The 17,552-nt window shown below is 37.5% G+C and overlaps 1 protein-coding gene and 1 long non-coding RNA gene across 5 annotated transcripts in view; one reads left to right on the top strand and one right to left on the bottom strand.

The window, feature by feature from the left end:
- Positions 1 to 1,151: 1,151 nt before the first annotated feature.
- LOC113108932 (uncharacterized) lies at positions 1,152 to 13,700 on the bottom strand. 3 transcript variants are annotated; one of them, XR_003292824.1, is made up of 4 exons: positions 12,708 to 12,842; positions 6,151 to 6,304; positions 3,586 to 3,737; positions 1,152 to 3,394 (listed from the first exon to the last, which is right to left on the bottom strand). It is a non-coding gene; the product is annotated as an uncharacterized LOC113108932 (long non-coding RNA). The 3 variants fall into 3 exon arrangements; XR_003292825.1 differs by having other exon boundaries at positions 1,152 to 3,368; XR_003292823.1 differs by having other exon boundaries at positions 1,152 to 3,737; positions 12,708 to 13,700.
- Positions 13,701 to 13,883: 183 nt separating this feature from the next.
- The window catches only part of LOC113108931 (uncharacterized), a 4,538-nt gene continuing 869 nt past the window's right edge, over positions 13,884 to 17,552 (top strand). The window contains exons 1-4 of one of the 2 annotated variants that reach the window (XM_026272359.1): positions 13,884 to 14,095; positions 15,495 to 15,548; positions 15,977 to 16,276; positions 16,477 to 16,755. In XM_026272359.1, coding sequence (XP_026128144.1) covers positions 14,026 to 14,095; positions 15,495 to 15,548; positions 15,977 to 16,276; positions 16,477 to 16,755 — 703 coding nt within the window. In that variant the 5' untranslated portion in view covers positions 13,884 to 14,025. The remainder of the gene's footprint in view (positions 14,096 to 15,494; positions 15,549 to 15,976; positions 16,277 to 16,476; positions 16,756 to 17,552) is intronic. The other variant, XM_026272361.1, reaches the window with a different exon arrangement.

Here is a 17,552-nt window from a genome sequence, read left to right as displayed (position 1 = left end):
TTAGAGCACTGTCATTTTTGGTACAAATTCACATGTCATTAAAAAATAAAACGATATAATTGACACGTTGTTGTTGTTGTTGTTTTAATGTAAAACCCCAACAGACACGCAGGATATTGTAATACAGATAGAGGAGTAAAAACAATATTAATAAATAACATATGCAGATAATATTATTAATGATACAAATATGTTAATATACTAATACTAATGAAAATAAAATATCATTAAAGGGGGGGGGGGGGGTGAAATGCCCATTTTCACTCAATATCCTGTTAATCTTGAGTACCTATAGAGTAGTACTGCATCCTTCATAACTCCAAAAAGTCTTTAGTTTTATTATATTTATAAGAGAAAGATAGTCTGTACTGATTTTTCCCGGAAAAACACGACCGGCTGGAGGCGTGACGTGTGGGCGGAGCTAAAGAATCACGAGCGCCAGTAGGCTTTTGCGTTGAGAGCGTCTGGAAGCTGTGACACAGATCCAGAGGCTGAAATTGAACAAGAGCAGCATCAGCAACGACGACTCTATGCGGTATTTACTGAAACTGTATATATTTGCTTAGCGGTTTTGGAAAATGACTAAGTTCCACTTTATGTCGTCTTTTTTTTTTTTTTTAAGCTGTACATGTGGAAAGTGCAGTTTGATGACAACATCGCATGTTGTTTACTTGATGTGCTTACGCGCTGATAGCTAAGTTAACAACACAGAGATAGTTGAAGCAGTTTTACTCACCGCATGCGGTTCCAACACACGATCGTGACCCTTTTTCGTTGGGACTGTATTATCCTTAAGAAATAAACGATACGCAAATCCATCGTCAAACTGGGCCTTGTTTGTAAAACAAGCATCTTCGAAATGCAGGGAACAAACACAAACACTTGCACAACTCCGTTGATGCTCTGTAAAATAAACTTCATCCACTGGTCCCTTAATGCTTTTTTTTTTTTGGTAATCTGTGCAGGGTTGTCTTGACAGTGAATGTCTCTGCTCTGCTCTACAGGAGCGTGCGCTCTTCCGGCAGACGTGCCCTTAGCACCCATGTAAGGAAATTCCGCTCCATTTAACGTCACACAGAGCCATACTCGAAAAAAACTTTCAGAAACTTGTGACAAACCAACGTACAACTTAATTTTTGAAACTTTGTCGATGTTTAGCATGGGAATCCAACTCTTTAACAGTGTAAAAAACTCAGTATGCATGAAATAGCATTTCACCCCCCCCCCTTTAAAAAGGTTATTTATAACACCAATAAGGTCCTACATAGCATTTTCAAAGCATGGTTCTTTATGGAATCTTATAAAAAGGGTTCTATTTAGCACTAAAAAGGGTTTTGCTATTGTTACAAGCCAAAGAACCCCTTTTCAACTTATAATTTTAATTATTCAAAATTTTAGGGTTGGTCAGGTTGATTTATTTATTTATTTAATTTTATTTTTTAAGAAGTTTCTCTTTAACTTCTCATTCCGTGTACAACAGTAGCACATTATCATGCAGAGGAAGTCTCTCTAAAGCTCACAGATGGTGAACTGACACCATTTTGACTAACATTCTTCAACCCTGAAAACCCATTTAAAGACCCTGAGGTACAGGCTAAAATAACTTCCAGCTGTGAGGGTCACGGAGAGCGAGTCTCTGACCTCATAATCAATGCATCTTTGAGAAGATTATGAGCAGTGATTGATAAGCTGACACACAGGCCTGACAGCTTCGAGAGGTCTGGCCTTCAAACACAAGAGCAGAGCCCAACTAAAGACATGAATCACAGCTAAGTCTCTCTGGAAATCAATCTATCTGCCTTTAGGGCATTTAAAGGACATTTCATCTTCCAAGGAACTCTCTGGCATTTGACTAAACAAGGTCAAAAGTAATGGAGCAGCCAGCTTTCTGTCTAATGTCAAAGTGTTTCCTTTTAAAAGCGGGAACCATTTAGGCATGCATACATTCTTCATTCTTCACAGCTTCAACAGTTGTTTGTGAAGTATTGTGAAACCGTGACCTTTCAACACCCTCGCTACTTCCTATTTGGATGCACTCAGTGTGCTGGAGAGTTAATATAATGCATGTGTATTACATTTTCTGAGGAAAGTGCAGTGGGATGCTTTAACTCATCCACGTGTTTTGTGAGGTCATTTCTAAAGCACAGGGGGGTGACCTGAAGGAGGAAAGGATGGGACAGAGAGAGGGTAACAGTGGTAAATGAGCTGAGACGACACCTTTCAGATGATTCAGCTGATGAAGTGCTCCATATGGCACATTCAAGGAAAATATCATAGGTAAATTAAACAGTGGAAAATGTTATAGCTTCTTCACATCAATAGTCAATTTAATAGCCAACTTTGTCTCAGGTGTTTTTCCTTAAAGCAACAATTTAATGAATTTGTTAGCTGATATGAGGTTTTAAACAAATAGGAAGATATTATTTACCATTAGTTCTTAATGAGGAAAATATTACCTTCAAATGGAGTAGAAACGGTTACTTGGTTACATATGTATTTATGCTGAATGGTATTCTGGCAAATCTGACAAAATTTGAATCAGATTCCAAAGGAATCTCTAGAAAATCTGGGGTCAGTGAGTTTATTTTTATATTTGTTTGTTTTGCATTTAAAGACCAAAAGTGAAAGTTATGGTATTTATGATGTTATTAAATATTTCGATTTCAGGTATACGCTGTTCTTTAGAATTTTGTATTGAGTACTGGAAAAAAGGAAAGGTTTTCACAAAAGAAATATTCAGCAGCACAACTGTTTTATACTGGAGAAGATCAGCATAGTGTCATGTGAGTAATGATGCTTCAACTTTATCATCACAGGAATAAATTAATCTAACAGTATTATACTGTTTTTACTGTATTTCTATTCAGTCTTTCATTTCAAAAACAAACGAACACTAACGATCCATATGTTTAAACGGTATACATGTATAATTTTCATGAGAAATATGACAAAAGCAGAAGGCATTTTCATTTTAATCTCATCACTGCCTAGGAAAAGCAATTAAGCCATTAATAAATTTTTTGCTTAAGAGATTACATTTTTTCTTCTGGGTTATCCCTTTTCATGTAAATAAAATTAATTGCTTGAATAAGTCTGCTGTTCTCAGTTTAATATAATTTGGTGTGGTGCTGTCTGTCGTCCCGGACTCAGAGATGCTGCATCCAGCCGAGGTGTGTTTGTTTGCATCAGCATGTCTGACTATGTGTGAGCGTTTGTGCGTAAGTGTGCACGCAATAAAGCAGCCGGTGTTAATCATCTCCTCTCCTCGACACGTGAGAACTGGCTGGGCTGGCGTCAGAGAGCTGTGAGCAGATAAAGCCTGATGTCACTGCGAGCGCTCCGTCTTAGCCACCCCTCCTCCGCCTGATCTGTCAGAGCCACAGCAGCAGATACACTTACAAAAGAAAAGCATCTGTCACATTTCACTCTAGTCATTTACTGGCTGCATAGTTGTTTTAATTGAAAAGAGGACTGTAATTGATCAATAATGCCTCCTTCAGTGTGCACCTGTCGCTTCCCAAAAAAGGGAATCTCCCTCGATGCTCTGTATAATAAGATTATCAGGACTGGAGTTAAGAGACTTACTTGTGATGATAAGATTAACAGGGGCTCTGGCATTTTGGCTCCAATGGTGAGAGTGTCAGTGTAGAGGCCACACACACACACACACACACAAACACACACACAAACACATACCTGAGTGCAGATAAACAGACAGAATGCTATGCTGACGTCACCTGCCAAACACACATATGTGGTAAGCTGAAATATAAATAAATCATTTTGAATTGAAAAAACACAATGCCCATAGTAAGGTGTTATACATATATTTTCCTTCAAGTGAACAAATACACAATCGCTAAATAGAAACAAAAACAACTGCATTTAGCACAGGTGTGCACTGTTACAGCGATGGGAAAGAAGACAAAAGATAATAGTTCACACTTAACGTGCAAAGAAAGGAGGAAGCAGCTGGGCATCATTAGCTGTGGGCTGTGGGTTGCTGTGCTGGTAAGGACTGCAGCGGTGTAATTTACAGGTTTCGTGGAAGTCACATTTTATCTCAAAATCCAGGTCAAATAATCTGGAAAGGGAAGTCTTTGTTGTTTTATTGAACTGTTAGAAGTCTTACTGAAACTCATGGTTTAAATTTAAGGAACAAGTGTTTGTAGGCATGGCATGTGCAGAGCAGGCGGTGAGTCAAGAAGACGGCATGCTAATATAGATCCAACCCTCAAACAAACAGACATGATTCATCTCTGAAGGGACGCGTCTTCATGTCTGTGTAAATGAAAACTGACAGGACTCAGACATCTCAAATCCAGTAAGCCCTGGGAACTCACTGAATGTACAACTCAGATGAGTGCACTAGTCTGCAGATCAATCATAAAGCACATACAAAGAACAAGCGGACAACCTTTTATTCAAATGCAGCAGTTAATTACACCAAGAAAGATATTTAGCCAAATCTTTCTGATGAAAGACATTTTTGATCTGTTTTCATGCAGTTTACCACATAAAGCTACTGGTAATTTTCTGCTAGGACATTGTCTGTCTTTCTATGGATTTAGTTTTCTTTCTTACAGTGCATAGGCAGCTTCCTTCTGCATTTTCCAAACTGAAATCCTCAACCGAAAACTGCTCTACACAGATAACAACTTGGTCTGTTATACAAATTGTGTTCCTTATGCAAAGCACAATGGACTTCTAAGCTAATAACCCAATGCAATATTTTATTACTTATGAACATTTACAGTAGGCCTACAAATATTTAGCAAAAATGTCATTGTCAAATATATATAGTAATTTATATTACATTTATTTACAGAAGTATATTATGTGATTATATATTATGTGATTTAACCTTAAACTCCTCTTATATGCGCAACTTAATTGTAGTGGGTCTTCTGAATGAACACATTTTTTTTTCAAGTGAAGTGAAGGGAGCAATGAACACTGTGTAAGAACCCTGTTAATTGGAACACATCTCACCTTGATCTCTTTTTGTCTGAATTTAATGCACCTGCAGCAATGCATTCTGGGTTTGCCTCATCTGTGATGCATTCATGCAGCGCTGTCTTTGAAAATATATGAAAACAGCATCAAAAATGTTTAGCAGACAACACATTCCTACAGTCGTCTTGTGTACGCCACCCAGAATTAATATGACCTGCCTGTTAGAGCAGTCTTCATGTCAGGAGCGGGCTTAAAATACTACCTAGGCAGATCACTAGGTTTTGGAAGATATCTACTATCTTCAATGGGACAGAGGACAAGCCATGCTCTTAAGGCCTTTCCTTCTGAGCTCTCGACATAAATACCTTAATCAAGCTAGTTATAACTCAGCTCGGTTGAGTTGAAGCAACAGTTGCCATCAAGTGGCAAATGTGAGTCAGTGAGGCATGAGGACAGGGCTGTGATGTAACCTGTCCTCTTGCGTTTCGGTGCAGAGGAGGATTGCTCTGCCACACATGTTAAACGGCTGTGGAATAAAGTCTCTTTTTGGATTTTGGGACATGATTGCTAACATATCTGTCCGTTACGCTCACCGTGGAATTTCCAGGCTTTCATTCCTGCACAGAGGGAAACTCAGGAAGTGTTGTGTAATGTCTGATTATTTTCTCCTTTTCAACCTCTTTCAGTTGGATGTTTCATGTGCTGCACACATGCGGTTTCCCTCTCTCTCTTTCTCTCTCTCTCTCTTCCTCCTTTTCTTCCTCTTATCTCTACAATGCACCTGCAAGACAAGGAGACTTTCCATATCGCAGACTGCAAAGAAATGTTATTCCTCCCACTCTTTAATTCCCTTTTCCTTCCCATCTATCTTATCCACACGTGAAAGTACGCACACACAAATGAGCACCCTTTCCATCGCTCTTACTCAAAATACTTTTAGAGAAACAATCACAGATGCACGGTTAGGCTGCATCGGGGTGGAGGAAATACGTCAGCGCGCTGCCAGAGTAACAAAAGACAGAGCTTGTGAAGAAAAGAAACGAGAAAGAGAAACAGGAAAAGGGAACCTTGTCTGAGGTAATCTATCAAAGTAGGTCTCAAGTGGTGGGACACAGGTCTGTTCTGAGGAGAAAAACAGCAGGGGAAATGACCGTATGTGCACAGAACAGAATAGCAAAAAATAAAAAGGCTCACCAAATGTTAACAGTGAAGAAAAAGGTTCCCCATATCTTCTGTTGTTGACATCAAAAGCTGTTTCCAATCAAACATTTGGCACAAAATGAAGCTGGTAGAAGCATCCAAATTAAACAGACGCCATAACATGTGCCACATGCTTTAGTCCCCAAACCTGTAAAAGAAAATACACACAGTATAAACCTCCCACCTGTATAAAGAGACTACAATGTTTTTATGCTATAAATTATTAGGGGAAGATCAAAATGGTCACTTATCTTATGTTAATAATTAGCTTATATTAATAATTCTGCACATAGTTTGGGACTATGCAGTTAAAGTTTTTGTTTAAACAATGCTCAATTGGTACTAAGGGGCCAAAAGTGCCAAGAATACACCCCCCACATTATTACACCAGCAGCAGCCGCTTGAACCGTCGATACAAGGCAGGTACTCCATTGCTTGGAGTTTGTAATTATAGAGATGTTCAAAGTCACCTTTCTGATGCTTGGCCATGTAAGTAGCCATACAAGTGCTAGCAGAAAGTATTAATCTCCAACCCAAATAAACATCTTCAACAACAAAAACAGCCTCCTATTATTCATTACCAGAACCACATGTGCTGAATGCAAGGCCCCTGTGTGTGGCAACGGAAGTGTGCTGTGGGTATTTTAAGAGGTGGCTCACATACGCACTGTGCAGTTTCTATCTGTGGTTCACTTATATGACAAAATGCGGACAGCAGCCGAGCTCTCGACAACACATGAACAAATGTACATACGACTTTAAAGTCAAAGACGTAGGGCCTGCATGTGCCAACACCCACAAGACGAGAAACCATTACACTGTACATTATGCAAGAATGACCTGCTTCAAAAACAGACAAATTATGAATCATTCTAAACAGTATGTGCATGTACATTTCTCATATAACTGAAATACCCTACATGCACCCAGATGCATGTCAGATGCTATCAGAGCTGTCGCACAAAACCAATAGTCAAGCACAAGTGCTCTGTATGATTTCACACAGGAAGTTTGATTCTAATGCACCATGTCTAAGTCTCTTTTATGGCAACAGATACGCTTCAAGGATTATTAACATCTAATAAACTGAATTGTATTGATAATCCGCTCAAGGCTGTGCAGTATAGTAATTTTACCACAGGTTAGATGTCTGCTAAAGATGTTAGATGTTGGCACAAACCTAGTGCAACAGTTATAAAATGTTATAAATAAATGCATACTTGTGACAGCAAACATTATATTAATTTGTCAAGTTCAAGGTCAAGTCAATATTTGGCAACCTTAAACCGCCTGATGTGATTAACAAAATTGGAGTGAATTTGTGTATGTGGTTAAATGAGAATAAAAATCACTTGATTTGATTTGACATTTGTGCCCCTGGAGCACAAAACCAGTCTTAAGTAGCTGGGGTATATTTGTAGCAATAGCTAAAAATGCATTGTCAAAATTATTTATTTTTCTTTTATGCCAAAAATCATTAGAACATTAAATAAAGATAATGTTCAATGAAGATAATTTGTAAATTTCCATCTTTAAATATAAAATCTCATATTAAGATGAAAATTTTTATTATATTATATTATATTATATTATATTATATTATATTATATTATATTATATTATATTATATTATATTATATTATATTATATTATATATTTTTAACTAAAACATTGTTAAATAACACCAACCTTTAATTAACCGTTACATTGTTAGTTTATTATTCATTTTAAACAGAATGATTTTCAAAGTTGTAAATAAAACAAATATAATGTTAAAGATTAGTATGTTTTACAAGAAAATACTATATCAGTCTTACTACCTTAGAATTTCATGTTTAAATAAATGTTACTTGCCTATTGTTTGTAATTCTGTGTGAATGTTAATCTCTGAGTGATAACTGGTTCTAAAGAAATCCTACCCCAGTTTTTTTCTTCATATCTGTTTAATAGGAAAAACAACATCCAGTGATAATAAAATTAAACATTTAACATACAAAACAGTCTCTCTCATCCCCCCACACACTCATAAACAACCACACACGCACATGCAAATCACATTTTCTGTGGGCAGAACATCATCTCTGTCCAAACCGCTGTCTCATTCTCATGTTCTCTTCATCTCTCTCTCTCTCTCTCTCTCTCTCTCTCTCTCTCTCTCACACACACACACAGACACACAGATCCAGCAGTGATGTGAAATGCATTAGACGTGACGGTTTTCCTGGTATTCTCCTCTGGGCAGAGTGAATCTTCACAGTGAAGCCTGGTATAAATATTTAACCCTCCTCCTGATGGGGTCACCCTGTCCAGGGCTGCTGGCTCCTGTCATACACACTTCTTATCTCTCTCTCTCTCTCACACACACACACACACACCAGCAAAATGGGTCTATGACCCAACACCAACCCCAGAGACCTCACACGACAAACGAGCACACAAGTGAGCTGATATGTTGACTTAACACCCTCATCTCTCAAACATCTGGACGCACACAGTGCGGTCGCAGTAGGCCGCCCCATCTGATGACACACACACACACACTGTGACATTTACGCAAGACAGATGAAACACGCACATGCACAGGACCCTGCAGCAAGGCTTATCATGAGAGAAATGAACCAGTAAGAGACACCATGATGGCACAAGACCTTATTATTTGTGTTTGTATGTGTGTGAACAGTGCACACACGCACACAAGCGTCACAACCCGATGAGCCATTCCCATGAATGTGGCATGAAAATAATGATGCTTTTGTTAGCCCTTCCTTGAACCTCACTAAACTGACAATTACTGGCTCATCATAAGTCATGAATCACTGTTAAATGGCCAAGGGTTTCTGTGCACACACACACACACACACACAGATGCACACGCACACAACTATCTAAATGAGAATAAAACATTCATATAGTTGTGATTACATAAAGCTACACTGTAAATCTTTGTGATTTCAGTGGAAACCTATTATTTGGTTAACTGTAAGTTACATTCCCATATACAAATACTTTACCACATACTATAAATGTTTTGTGAAGTTTTATTAAGATTATCCTTATTGAATGTACATTACAGTGTTAAGTGTTACATTTCCTGTTATTTGATGTTTATTGTTTTTGCGTGTCATGTATATTACCCTGATGGTGTTTTGTGTTTTGCCTGGTGCATGTCAATACCATTCCATTTATTTATTAATTTATTTAATTTTGACAGTAAATTTAAATGGGAACCGCAGCGATTATACATAATATTATTATTATTACAGACTAGCCCTTATACCCTACCTGCAAAACGATGCATTTTTTTAATAATAATAAAAAAAAACATTATTCATTTAATCAGATTTTTAATACGCTGTATATTATAAAGTGATTATTAGTTAAAGCTGCAGTTGGTAACTTTTGACGCTCTAGCGGTTAATAAACAGAACTGCTTGCGTCTTGCGGAAGAACATCGTAGCCGGAACTACTTCTCTCTGTTTATGTCTATGAAGAATCACAAAGGTACTGGGTTACTCCGCCGCGATACCCCCGAAGCAATCTAAAATAGTCCGAATATAAACACTTATTATAGGTGCACCCTAGTGATTCAGGACAGGCTAAAAACACAGTTTGGAAAATGGATTCATGGTGTACTCGCTTATTATATACATTTTGTAAATCTTGAACACAAACAAAGTTACGGACCGCAGCTCTGATTGGTTGATTTTTACCGGGAGAGGATGAATTTCTCCAAATGGCAATAGGACACTGGGAGGAGCCAGAGGAGCTTGATTTTTTCACAGATTATCTGTCTCATATTCTACTGTCAGCACATAATGACAGGTTTAACAAATATGTAAAAAATATATTTTTACAAAAGTTACCTACTGCAGCTTTAATGAATTAAGTGTCAAGAAGTAACAACTGATGGTACTGTACATTTAATAATCATCGGGAAGAAGGAGGCGGGAACCAGAGGACAATCAAACAACATTTTAATGACAAAATAAAAACAAAACAGCGCATCAGCCCCTGTTACTGACATGCACAAATAAAAAGCAAACACAAACTAAAATCCAGGCCTGGTCCTTCACTGTCGTCGCTCCTGTTTTATATCCTTCCATCTCCTCCGTGGGACTCGAGACCGGTGGGTTGAGCAGGTGTCGCTCATTTCCAATCATTCCACCGGCCTCGCTCCATTCCCACGTCTCTCAGCCCCACCCCACACACACACATATATATATATATATATATATATATATATATATATATATGTATAACACAGGAAACACTTCTTTGTTTACTGTGTTGAGACGTGCTGCGTTTGGTCTCGTACTCTATCACATTCGTTGTCAGTGTTGTGCGCTTGCTTAGACCTTTGTTGTGATAAACAGTAAAGTACGTTCAGCTGAATTCAATTTCCGTTTTGTCGGGTTTAAAAAAAGATTAGTATACTGCGGCAGCGGTCGCGGCAGCCCTCCAGTTAAGCCCTCCTCGTGTGAAGACCGAAGAGTGTAAAGACCATCGACTCTACCGTGCGACTCCACCGGGCAGGGACACCGGCAGGGGATATAAGTATTGATTAATATTTTTCCTTTTCCTTGTTTCATTTCTGTTTCAGTTGTTTTTTGCTTATAACCAAATCTTACTATGTGTTTCCAGATCCCTACTATCATTACCACTCGTAAACCATGCAACACACAATGTAGACAGCGCAATCTTAACAACCTGCATACTTTGCTTATGTCTGCTAATACACTACTTTCTTTTTCTATTGGTCTCTGGAATTGCCAGTCTGCTGTAAACTAAGCCGATTTCATTACTTCTATTATTAGTCATTCAAAGCTTAATCTCATGGCCCTAACAGAGACCTGGATCAAACCAGAGGACACTGCTACACCTGCAGCACTCTCCAATAATTTATCATTTTCCCACTCTCCCCGTTTGACTGGAAGAGGTGGAGGTACCGGTCTGCTCATCTCTAATGATTGGAAATTTAATCCTTTACCATCTTTGGGTATCAACAGCTCCTTTGAATCTCATTCAGTTACTGTTACCTACCCTTTTAAAATACATTTTTTAGTTGTCTATCGACCCCCAGGACCACTGGGTAACTTTTTGGATGAATTAGATGTGTTGCTCTCAACCTTTTCTGAGGATGGTACTCCCCTAGTTATGCTTGGAGATTTCAACATTCATCTAGATAAACCTCTGTTTGACGATTTCCACACTCTGCTTGCCTCTTTTGATCTCAACCGAGTGTCAACTACTGCTACTCACAAATCAAGCAACCAACTGGACCTTATTTATACACGGAACTTCTCTACTGATCATGTTCTGGTTACTCCACTGCACACGTCGGATCACTTCCTCCTCACTCTTAACCTCAACATGATCCCTGACACATCACTTACCCCTCCACATGTCATCTTTCGACGTAACCTAAGCACATTTTCACCCTCCTGGCTATCTGCAATGGTTTCATCTTCACTTCCTTCCCCTAAACTGTTTGCTTCTTTGGATGCTAACAGTGCTACTGATACTTTCTGCTCCACTCTTACATCTTGTTTAGACACTGTTTGCCCCTTATCTTCCAGGCCAGCCCGTAACACCCCTTCTGCCCCTTGGTTATCTGATGTTCTACGCGAACACCGTTCTAAGCTTAGAGCTTCTGAAAGTCCAAAAATACTACTGATCTTATTGTGTATCAGTCACTCCTATCTTCTTTCTCTGCTAATGTCTCCACTGCTAAAATGACATAATACCATAACAAAATTAACAATTCATCTAACTCTCGCATGCTTTTTAAAACATTTTCCTCACTTCTTTGTCCTCCTCCTCCTCCTCCTGCTTCATCTCTAATAGCTGACGACTTTGCAACGTTTTTCATTAATAAAATTAAACACATTAATGCACAATTTTCCACACCACAATCAGTCAAGCTCATATCACCAGCAAACTTACACTCATTTACATCCTTCTCTTCACTCTCTGAGGCAGAAGTGTCAAAACTCATCCTTTCTAATCACCCTACAACTTGCCCGCTTGATCCTATTCCATCTCATCTCCTTCAAGCCATTTCTCCTGCAGTTGTACCTGCACTCACTCACATCATCAACACCTCCCTCCACACTGGTAAATGAATAAATGTAATGTAAATGTAAATATATATATATATATATATATATATATACATATATATATATATATATATATATATTACTTATTTTTATATATAATTACATATTTTTAACATTATAAGATGTATAAATTCACATTAGGTAATTTATGAATGCATATTGGCAAATAAATGAAAAGTATTAATGCACATTAGGCTATAATAACAAGCCTGTAAAAGTACTGTAAGTGCACAGCACCTAATATTAACTAACTGAAACTTTTTGTTGAGTGTGTGTATGAATCTGGTTTTTAAATGACGACACTAAATGGGATGTTGCTACATTTATCTCACTTCAGGGTGTATATTTGCCCCAAAACAAATGAAGTACACACACTCACACACAAGAAACAGAATTAACGGTTTAAAACGTCAAATCTGCATCCACACATACCTTTCAAACCGGACTGGGGCTGAACACCTCGAGTTTTATTTTAACCTCCAGAGACATACACATATACCAGCGTCGGCAGTACTGTCACACATCTTCGTCATCACCTTACATCATCCCAGCACTCACAGACCTGACTCATGGATCATGAAAAAATGCATTTGTAGATCTCACACTGAGGCTAGACACACATCCGCTGACGCCAGTTTGAAAGCCTACCACTGCTCTTTCTTTTAAATGGACATTAGGAGGTGAGCCGGTGTCAAGGCGTTTGTATTGATTGCTCTCTTGTGTCACTGTAGGACCTGGTCATTTCTGACGCAACTGCAATGACGGCCACAACCCCCAGTGGTCAGTCTGACCGGCCTAGACAAACAGAGAAGGGGTAGGAGGGAGAGCTAAAAACAGTGTTATGTTTACCAACTGATAGCGTATGAGCCCACATTCCTCTGGTTAAGATAAAAGCAGAGCTCTGGGAAGCAGACTGGGATCCGAGCAGAGGAAATACAGTGCATTTAGAAAATAATACAATTGAATACTTTTCACATCTTGCTGTACTGCAGAATTAAAGACAACTGAGATCCCACAGTGTGGCACTGTCATCATGTTCAGTCTGTCAACAACCAACAATTGTGAAGGACTATTAAAATCACACAGTGAGTGCCCAGCTTTAGGCTTATGGTGCTTACGACGCAGCGCTGACCGTTTTAAACTTCTTCTATTTAAAAATTATGGAGGCCGCTGTTCTCTTGGGGACCTTCAATACATCAGACATTATTCTTCCTCCCCAGCTCTCAAAACGATCCTGTTTCTGAGCTCTTCACACAGATCCTTTAATGTGATGGCTTTGTTTTTGCTCTGATTTGTATTTTAGCTTGTAAAAACTTGTTCCAAATCATGGCCAGTCAGTTTGCAGATGATTTGCAGCACTATATTTGGATGCACCTACATATTTAAAGTGTCACGGCAAAGGGTAATAAAGTTAATTTTAACATTTAAATAAAATTTGCAAAGAATTTATTATAATTTTTTTTATACTATAAATTGAACTGATCAAAACAGCACTTTCATCAATTACATTGTCACGTTAGTTTCATCATTGTGCCAGCTTGACAAACACATTTTTCACAAATGCTCTCACACAACAGCCGTGGTTTACAAGACAGGAAGTCAGAATTATCATGTGGGAGAAGATTAAGAAATGATAAAAAAAAGAGAGTCTACAACAGCTTTTCTGCTGAAGGTAACAACAGAAGGAGAACACAAGGGAAAGAGTATATTTAAAGGTAAGAGAAGAGAATCTGGCCAGTGATTTGCAGCGATGGTGAACAATAAGACAGTGATGGTGGTCGTTCTCCTAAGCATCTTTGTGGCAGGAAATCAAACAAAAGGTTAGTGTAAATATCTATAATTGGTAACATTTTAAAATAACTTTCATCAATAAAACCTTGCAAATCATTACATGTCATTAAACTTTCAATTCATATGATCACGCACATTTAAAAAGAAATCTACAAATGACTTTAACTTAAATTATACAATGATTAAAAAGCTTATTTGTTCATGCACTTTTGATTGCTAACAAATGTCATTAAACTTCAGTTCAGCTTTTTATTTCATTTACAAATATAATATAAGCACCTCACAAACTATTCATGTTAAAATATTATTCATTAACTCATAATCACAGCCTGTAAAGGTCATATGGTCTTTATTTGTTGTGTAGACTATTTTCACATCTTAACAAATCACTGATGAATTATTTGTTCATGTTTTTGAAGTGGAAACTATTCATCATTTGTAAATGTTTCTAAACACTGACTAATCATAAGTACCTTTATAAGCAGTCATCGCAATGGCAAAAGTGTCTCAAATGACCCGAATTCACCCTAGTTACACATCTTAACAAATCATTTAATAATTATTTGTTCATGTTTTGCAGTACCCAATCTAAAGTAAAAACTATTCATAATTCATAAATGTTTACTAATGATTTAGTTTCTTTATGTGCGCTGGAGTTTCAGCAGCTTTAACAATGTTTGTGTAAATGGTGGGTAGTTAAATTTTGCTAAATGCTTGCTAAAGACACAAAACACATAGTAATTTGGGTTCAAAACATGTTTTTGTTGCCTCAACGCTTACATTGTATACTGCATAACATTAAACGGATATTTCTTTGAATTACACACCAACAGGACAAAATCAGTTTTTCAAGAAAGTTCGTGTTCGTAATCAAAATAATGTACGGTATAAACAGACTGAACCGTGCTCCCTTAGCTTAATCAAACTGCCCCCTTTAATTTTCAAGAAATGCATGATCATATGAACTGAAAGTTTGATCACATTTTCAATTTACATAACAAACCGCTAATCATTAGGTATTGTTCAATAAGTTTATTAGTAAACATTAATAAGTACATTATCTTGTGTTTCTAGCTATTTAAATAAATCTTATCTAAAGATCTGTTAAGCATAATATAATGTTTGTTCATGGTATATTGTTGAAAGATAAGTGTTTTTTAATGATACTCTTTAGAGCTGTACTTTAATGTTTTGGCTTTCTGGTCTAGCATCTTTTGTTTACAGATGCCACTGGAAATTTTTTGCTACACTGGAATAACATTCATTCATTTTATGTGTAGTATAAGTGTTCAAATATACTGTATTTTCTTCATTTCGTTTATATCTGCTAAATCTTCATTATCTCACACTTATGTTTGAGCAACAGAAGTGAACTGTTGAGCCTCACATTAACCTGTCACTAACACTCTGTGCTACTAACTGTCCCAGGATATCAAGACACTGCATCTCGACAGAATAAAGACGCGATTAAACAGCTGACAGGTCAGGAAACATATACTTTATTTGTTTAGGTAAATACACTGCACTTTTTCATGAATAGTTTAGAAAAATAAAAATAAAACTTGTATACAATAATTAACAATGGTCAGTGAAAGCAAGTGCTTAATCTTGAGAAAACATTACTTGTAAAACTGTTTATAGAATTTTATAGGATCAATATTATATAAACAAGGATTCTGTGCTTCTAATGCTTTAAAAATAATTATATAGTGAACTGTCAGAATAGAGCTGCCGAGTTGTAACTATTTTAAGACTAAAGGAAAAGACCCAATGGATAACACTAGTCTCGTATGGCAGGGAGATATAAGTTTAGTGTATAGGAAAAAAAAAGACAAAATTTGTCATAATTCCCAATTGTACTCTAATACAATATTTAATTGAATTTTGTACATTAATTTATTTTTCTGCAGATTTCAAAGAGCAGACCTTTATTCCAGGCAGCAGTGTGACTTTACAGTGTGGTAATGTCACTGATATCAAGTGGAATGAACTTATTTATATTGTGTGGAACATCAGCCTGCAAGGAAGAAAATGTTGGCTTGGTTTGGCACCCGAGCTGGACGACACATGTAAAGATGGAAAGAGGCTGTTAAACACCTCAGATGGAGTTTATTTAGTCATTCCCAAGATTTCAAGAGAAGATGAAGGATTTTATTCTTGTGATCTTTCATATATAGCAGGAAGCTATGCTGTAAATGTGTCTGTGAGCGGTGAGTACAAACACAATCTATTGTAAAACTGTTGAAAAACTGAAAATGTTTATATTTACAACAACAGGTTTACATCATATGTTAGATATCTCTCTCAAACTTACACTGTAATCATGAACCAGTGATGAATCCAGTTCACTGTATAAAAAAAATATTAAAGCGATAATAAAATAAATAAATATAGTTTTTTTTTTTTTTAGTTCCCCAACTTTCCACCCAGCTGGACAGTGACATCAATCAAAGGATTGCTGTCTGTCGGGCCAACTACACACAAAAGACAGCACCCACTCTTCACTGGGAACCTGCCCTGAACTTTTCCTCCAATGTCAGCTCTGTCGAGAAGCATGGCAGGTTTTTTACTGTGGAGAGTCGAGTATATCTGCTGGACAATGTCACCATCAGTGAGCTCAGCTGTGTGGCCACATACTCCTCCGAGTCCGGCTCGGTTCAGCACAAGAGCACACTTCATCTTAATCAAAGTGAGTACACCGTAGATGAAAAGAAACTGAGAACTGATTTCAAAAGTGAATCAGTAGTAAATCATGTTCCTCTCAAGCTCAGTCAAGTTGGATTGGGACCATTAGTTAAAAGACATTAGCTCTCTCAAGAGATGTTTGACCAATATATAAATATACATTAAAATTAAAATCAGTTTTTTGCTTTGCAATTATGAGGTGTGGAGTGTAGATTGATGTGGGGAAAACATATAATTTCAAGAATTAACTAAAGGCCATTAAAAGTCAAAATCATAACGATTAACTCAACATATATGTGGAGACAATGCTTTGTGTAAAAACTTCTTTTTTTTTCTCTCTGGTGTCATTAAATATGCAGGCTCTCACACACATATATAGTAAAAGACTACACACACACAACAGCATGTTGAGTTACTGTTCATCTAAAGTTTCTCATCATTTGAATTAAGAGCTATGACAGTAGCTTCTGAATATCAGTGACAGATGTTTTAGTAATGGTGCGTACAAGTAGTCACGGTTTCAAAATCTTCACGATTTTGAAGATTATAATGACGTAATGCGTGTGCATTCCTGAAGGTACTCGAGGTGCGTGTTCATCAGCAGCACATGCAGGTCAAAGCACACGCATGCGTCCTGATACTCTCCAAAATGGTGCTAAGGTAATGCGGAGAAGATTTGTTGAACACAGTTGACGCCCATAGCCTCGAGGGCAGAGCACCGACATGTAGCACCACTGCACTTCAGGCATGGGCGTAGGTTTGGTCTCAGCTTTGGTGGGGACACCCCCATTGATCCCGCCC

This window comes from Carassius auratus, chromosome 9 (assembly GCF_003368295.1).
Source record: "Carassius auratus strain Wakin chromosome 9, ASM336829v1, whole genome shotgun sequence".
In the NCBI taxonomy this organism is placed as follows: domain Eukaryota; kingdom Metazoa; phylum Chordata; class Actinopteri; order Cypriniformes; family Cyprinidae; genus Carassius; species Carassius auratus.
This window is presented reverse-complemented; position numbering and strand designations above follow the sequence as displayed.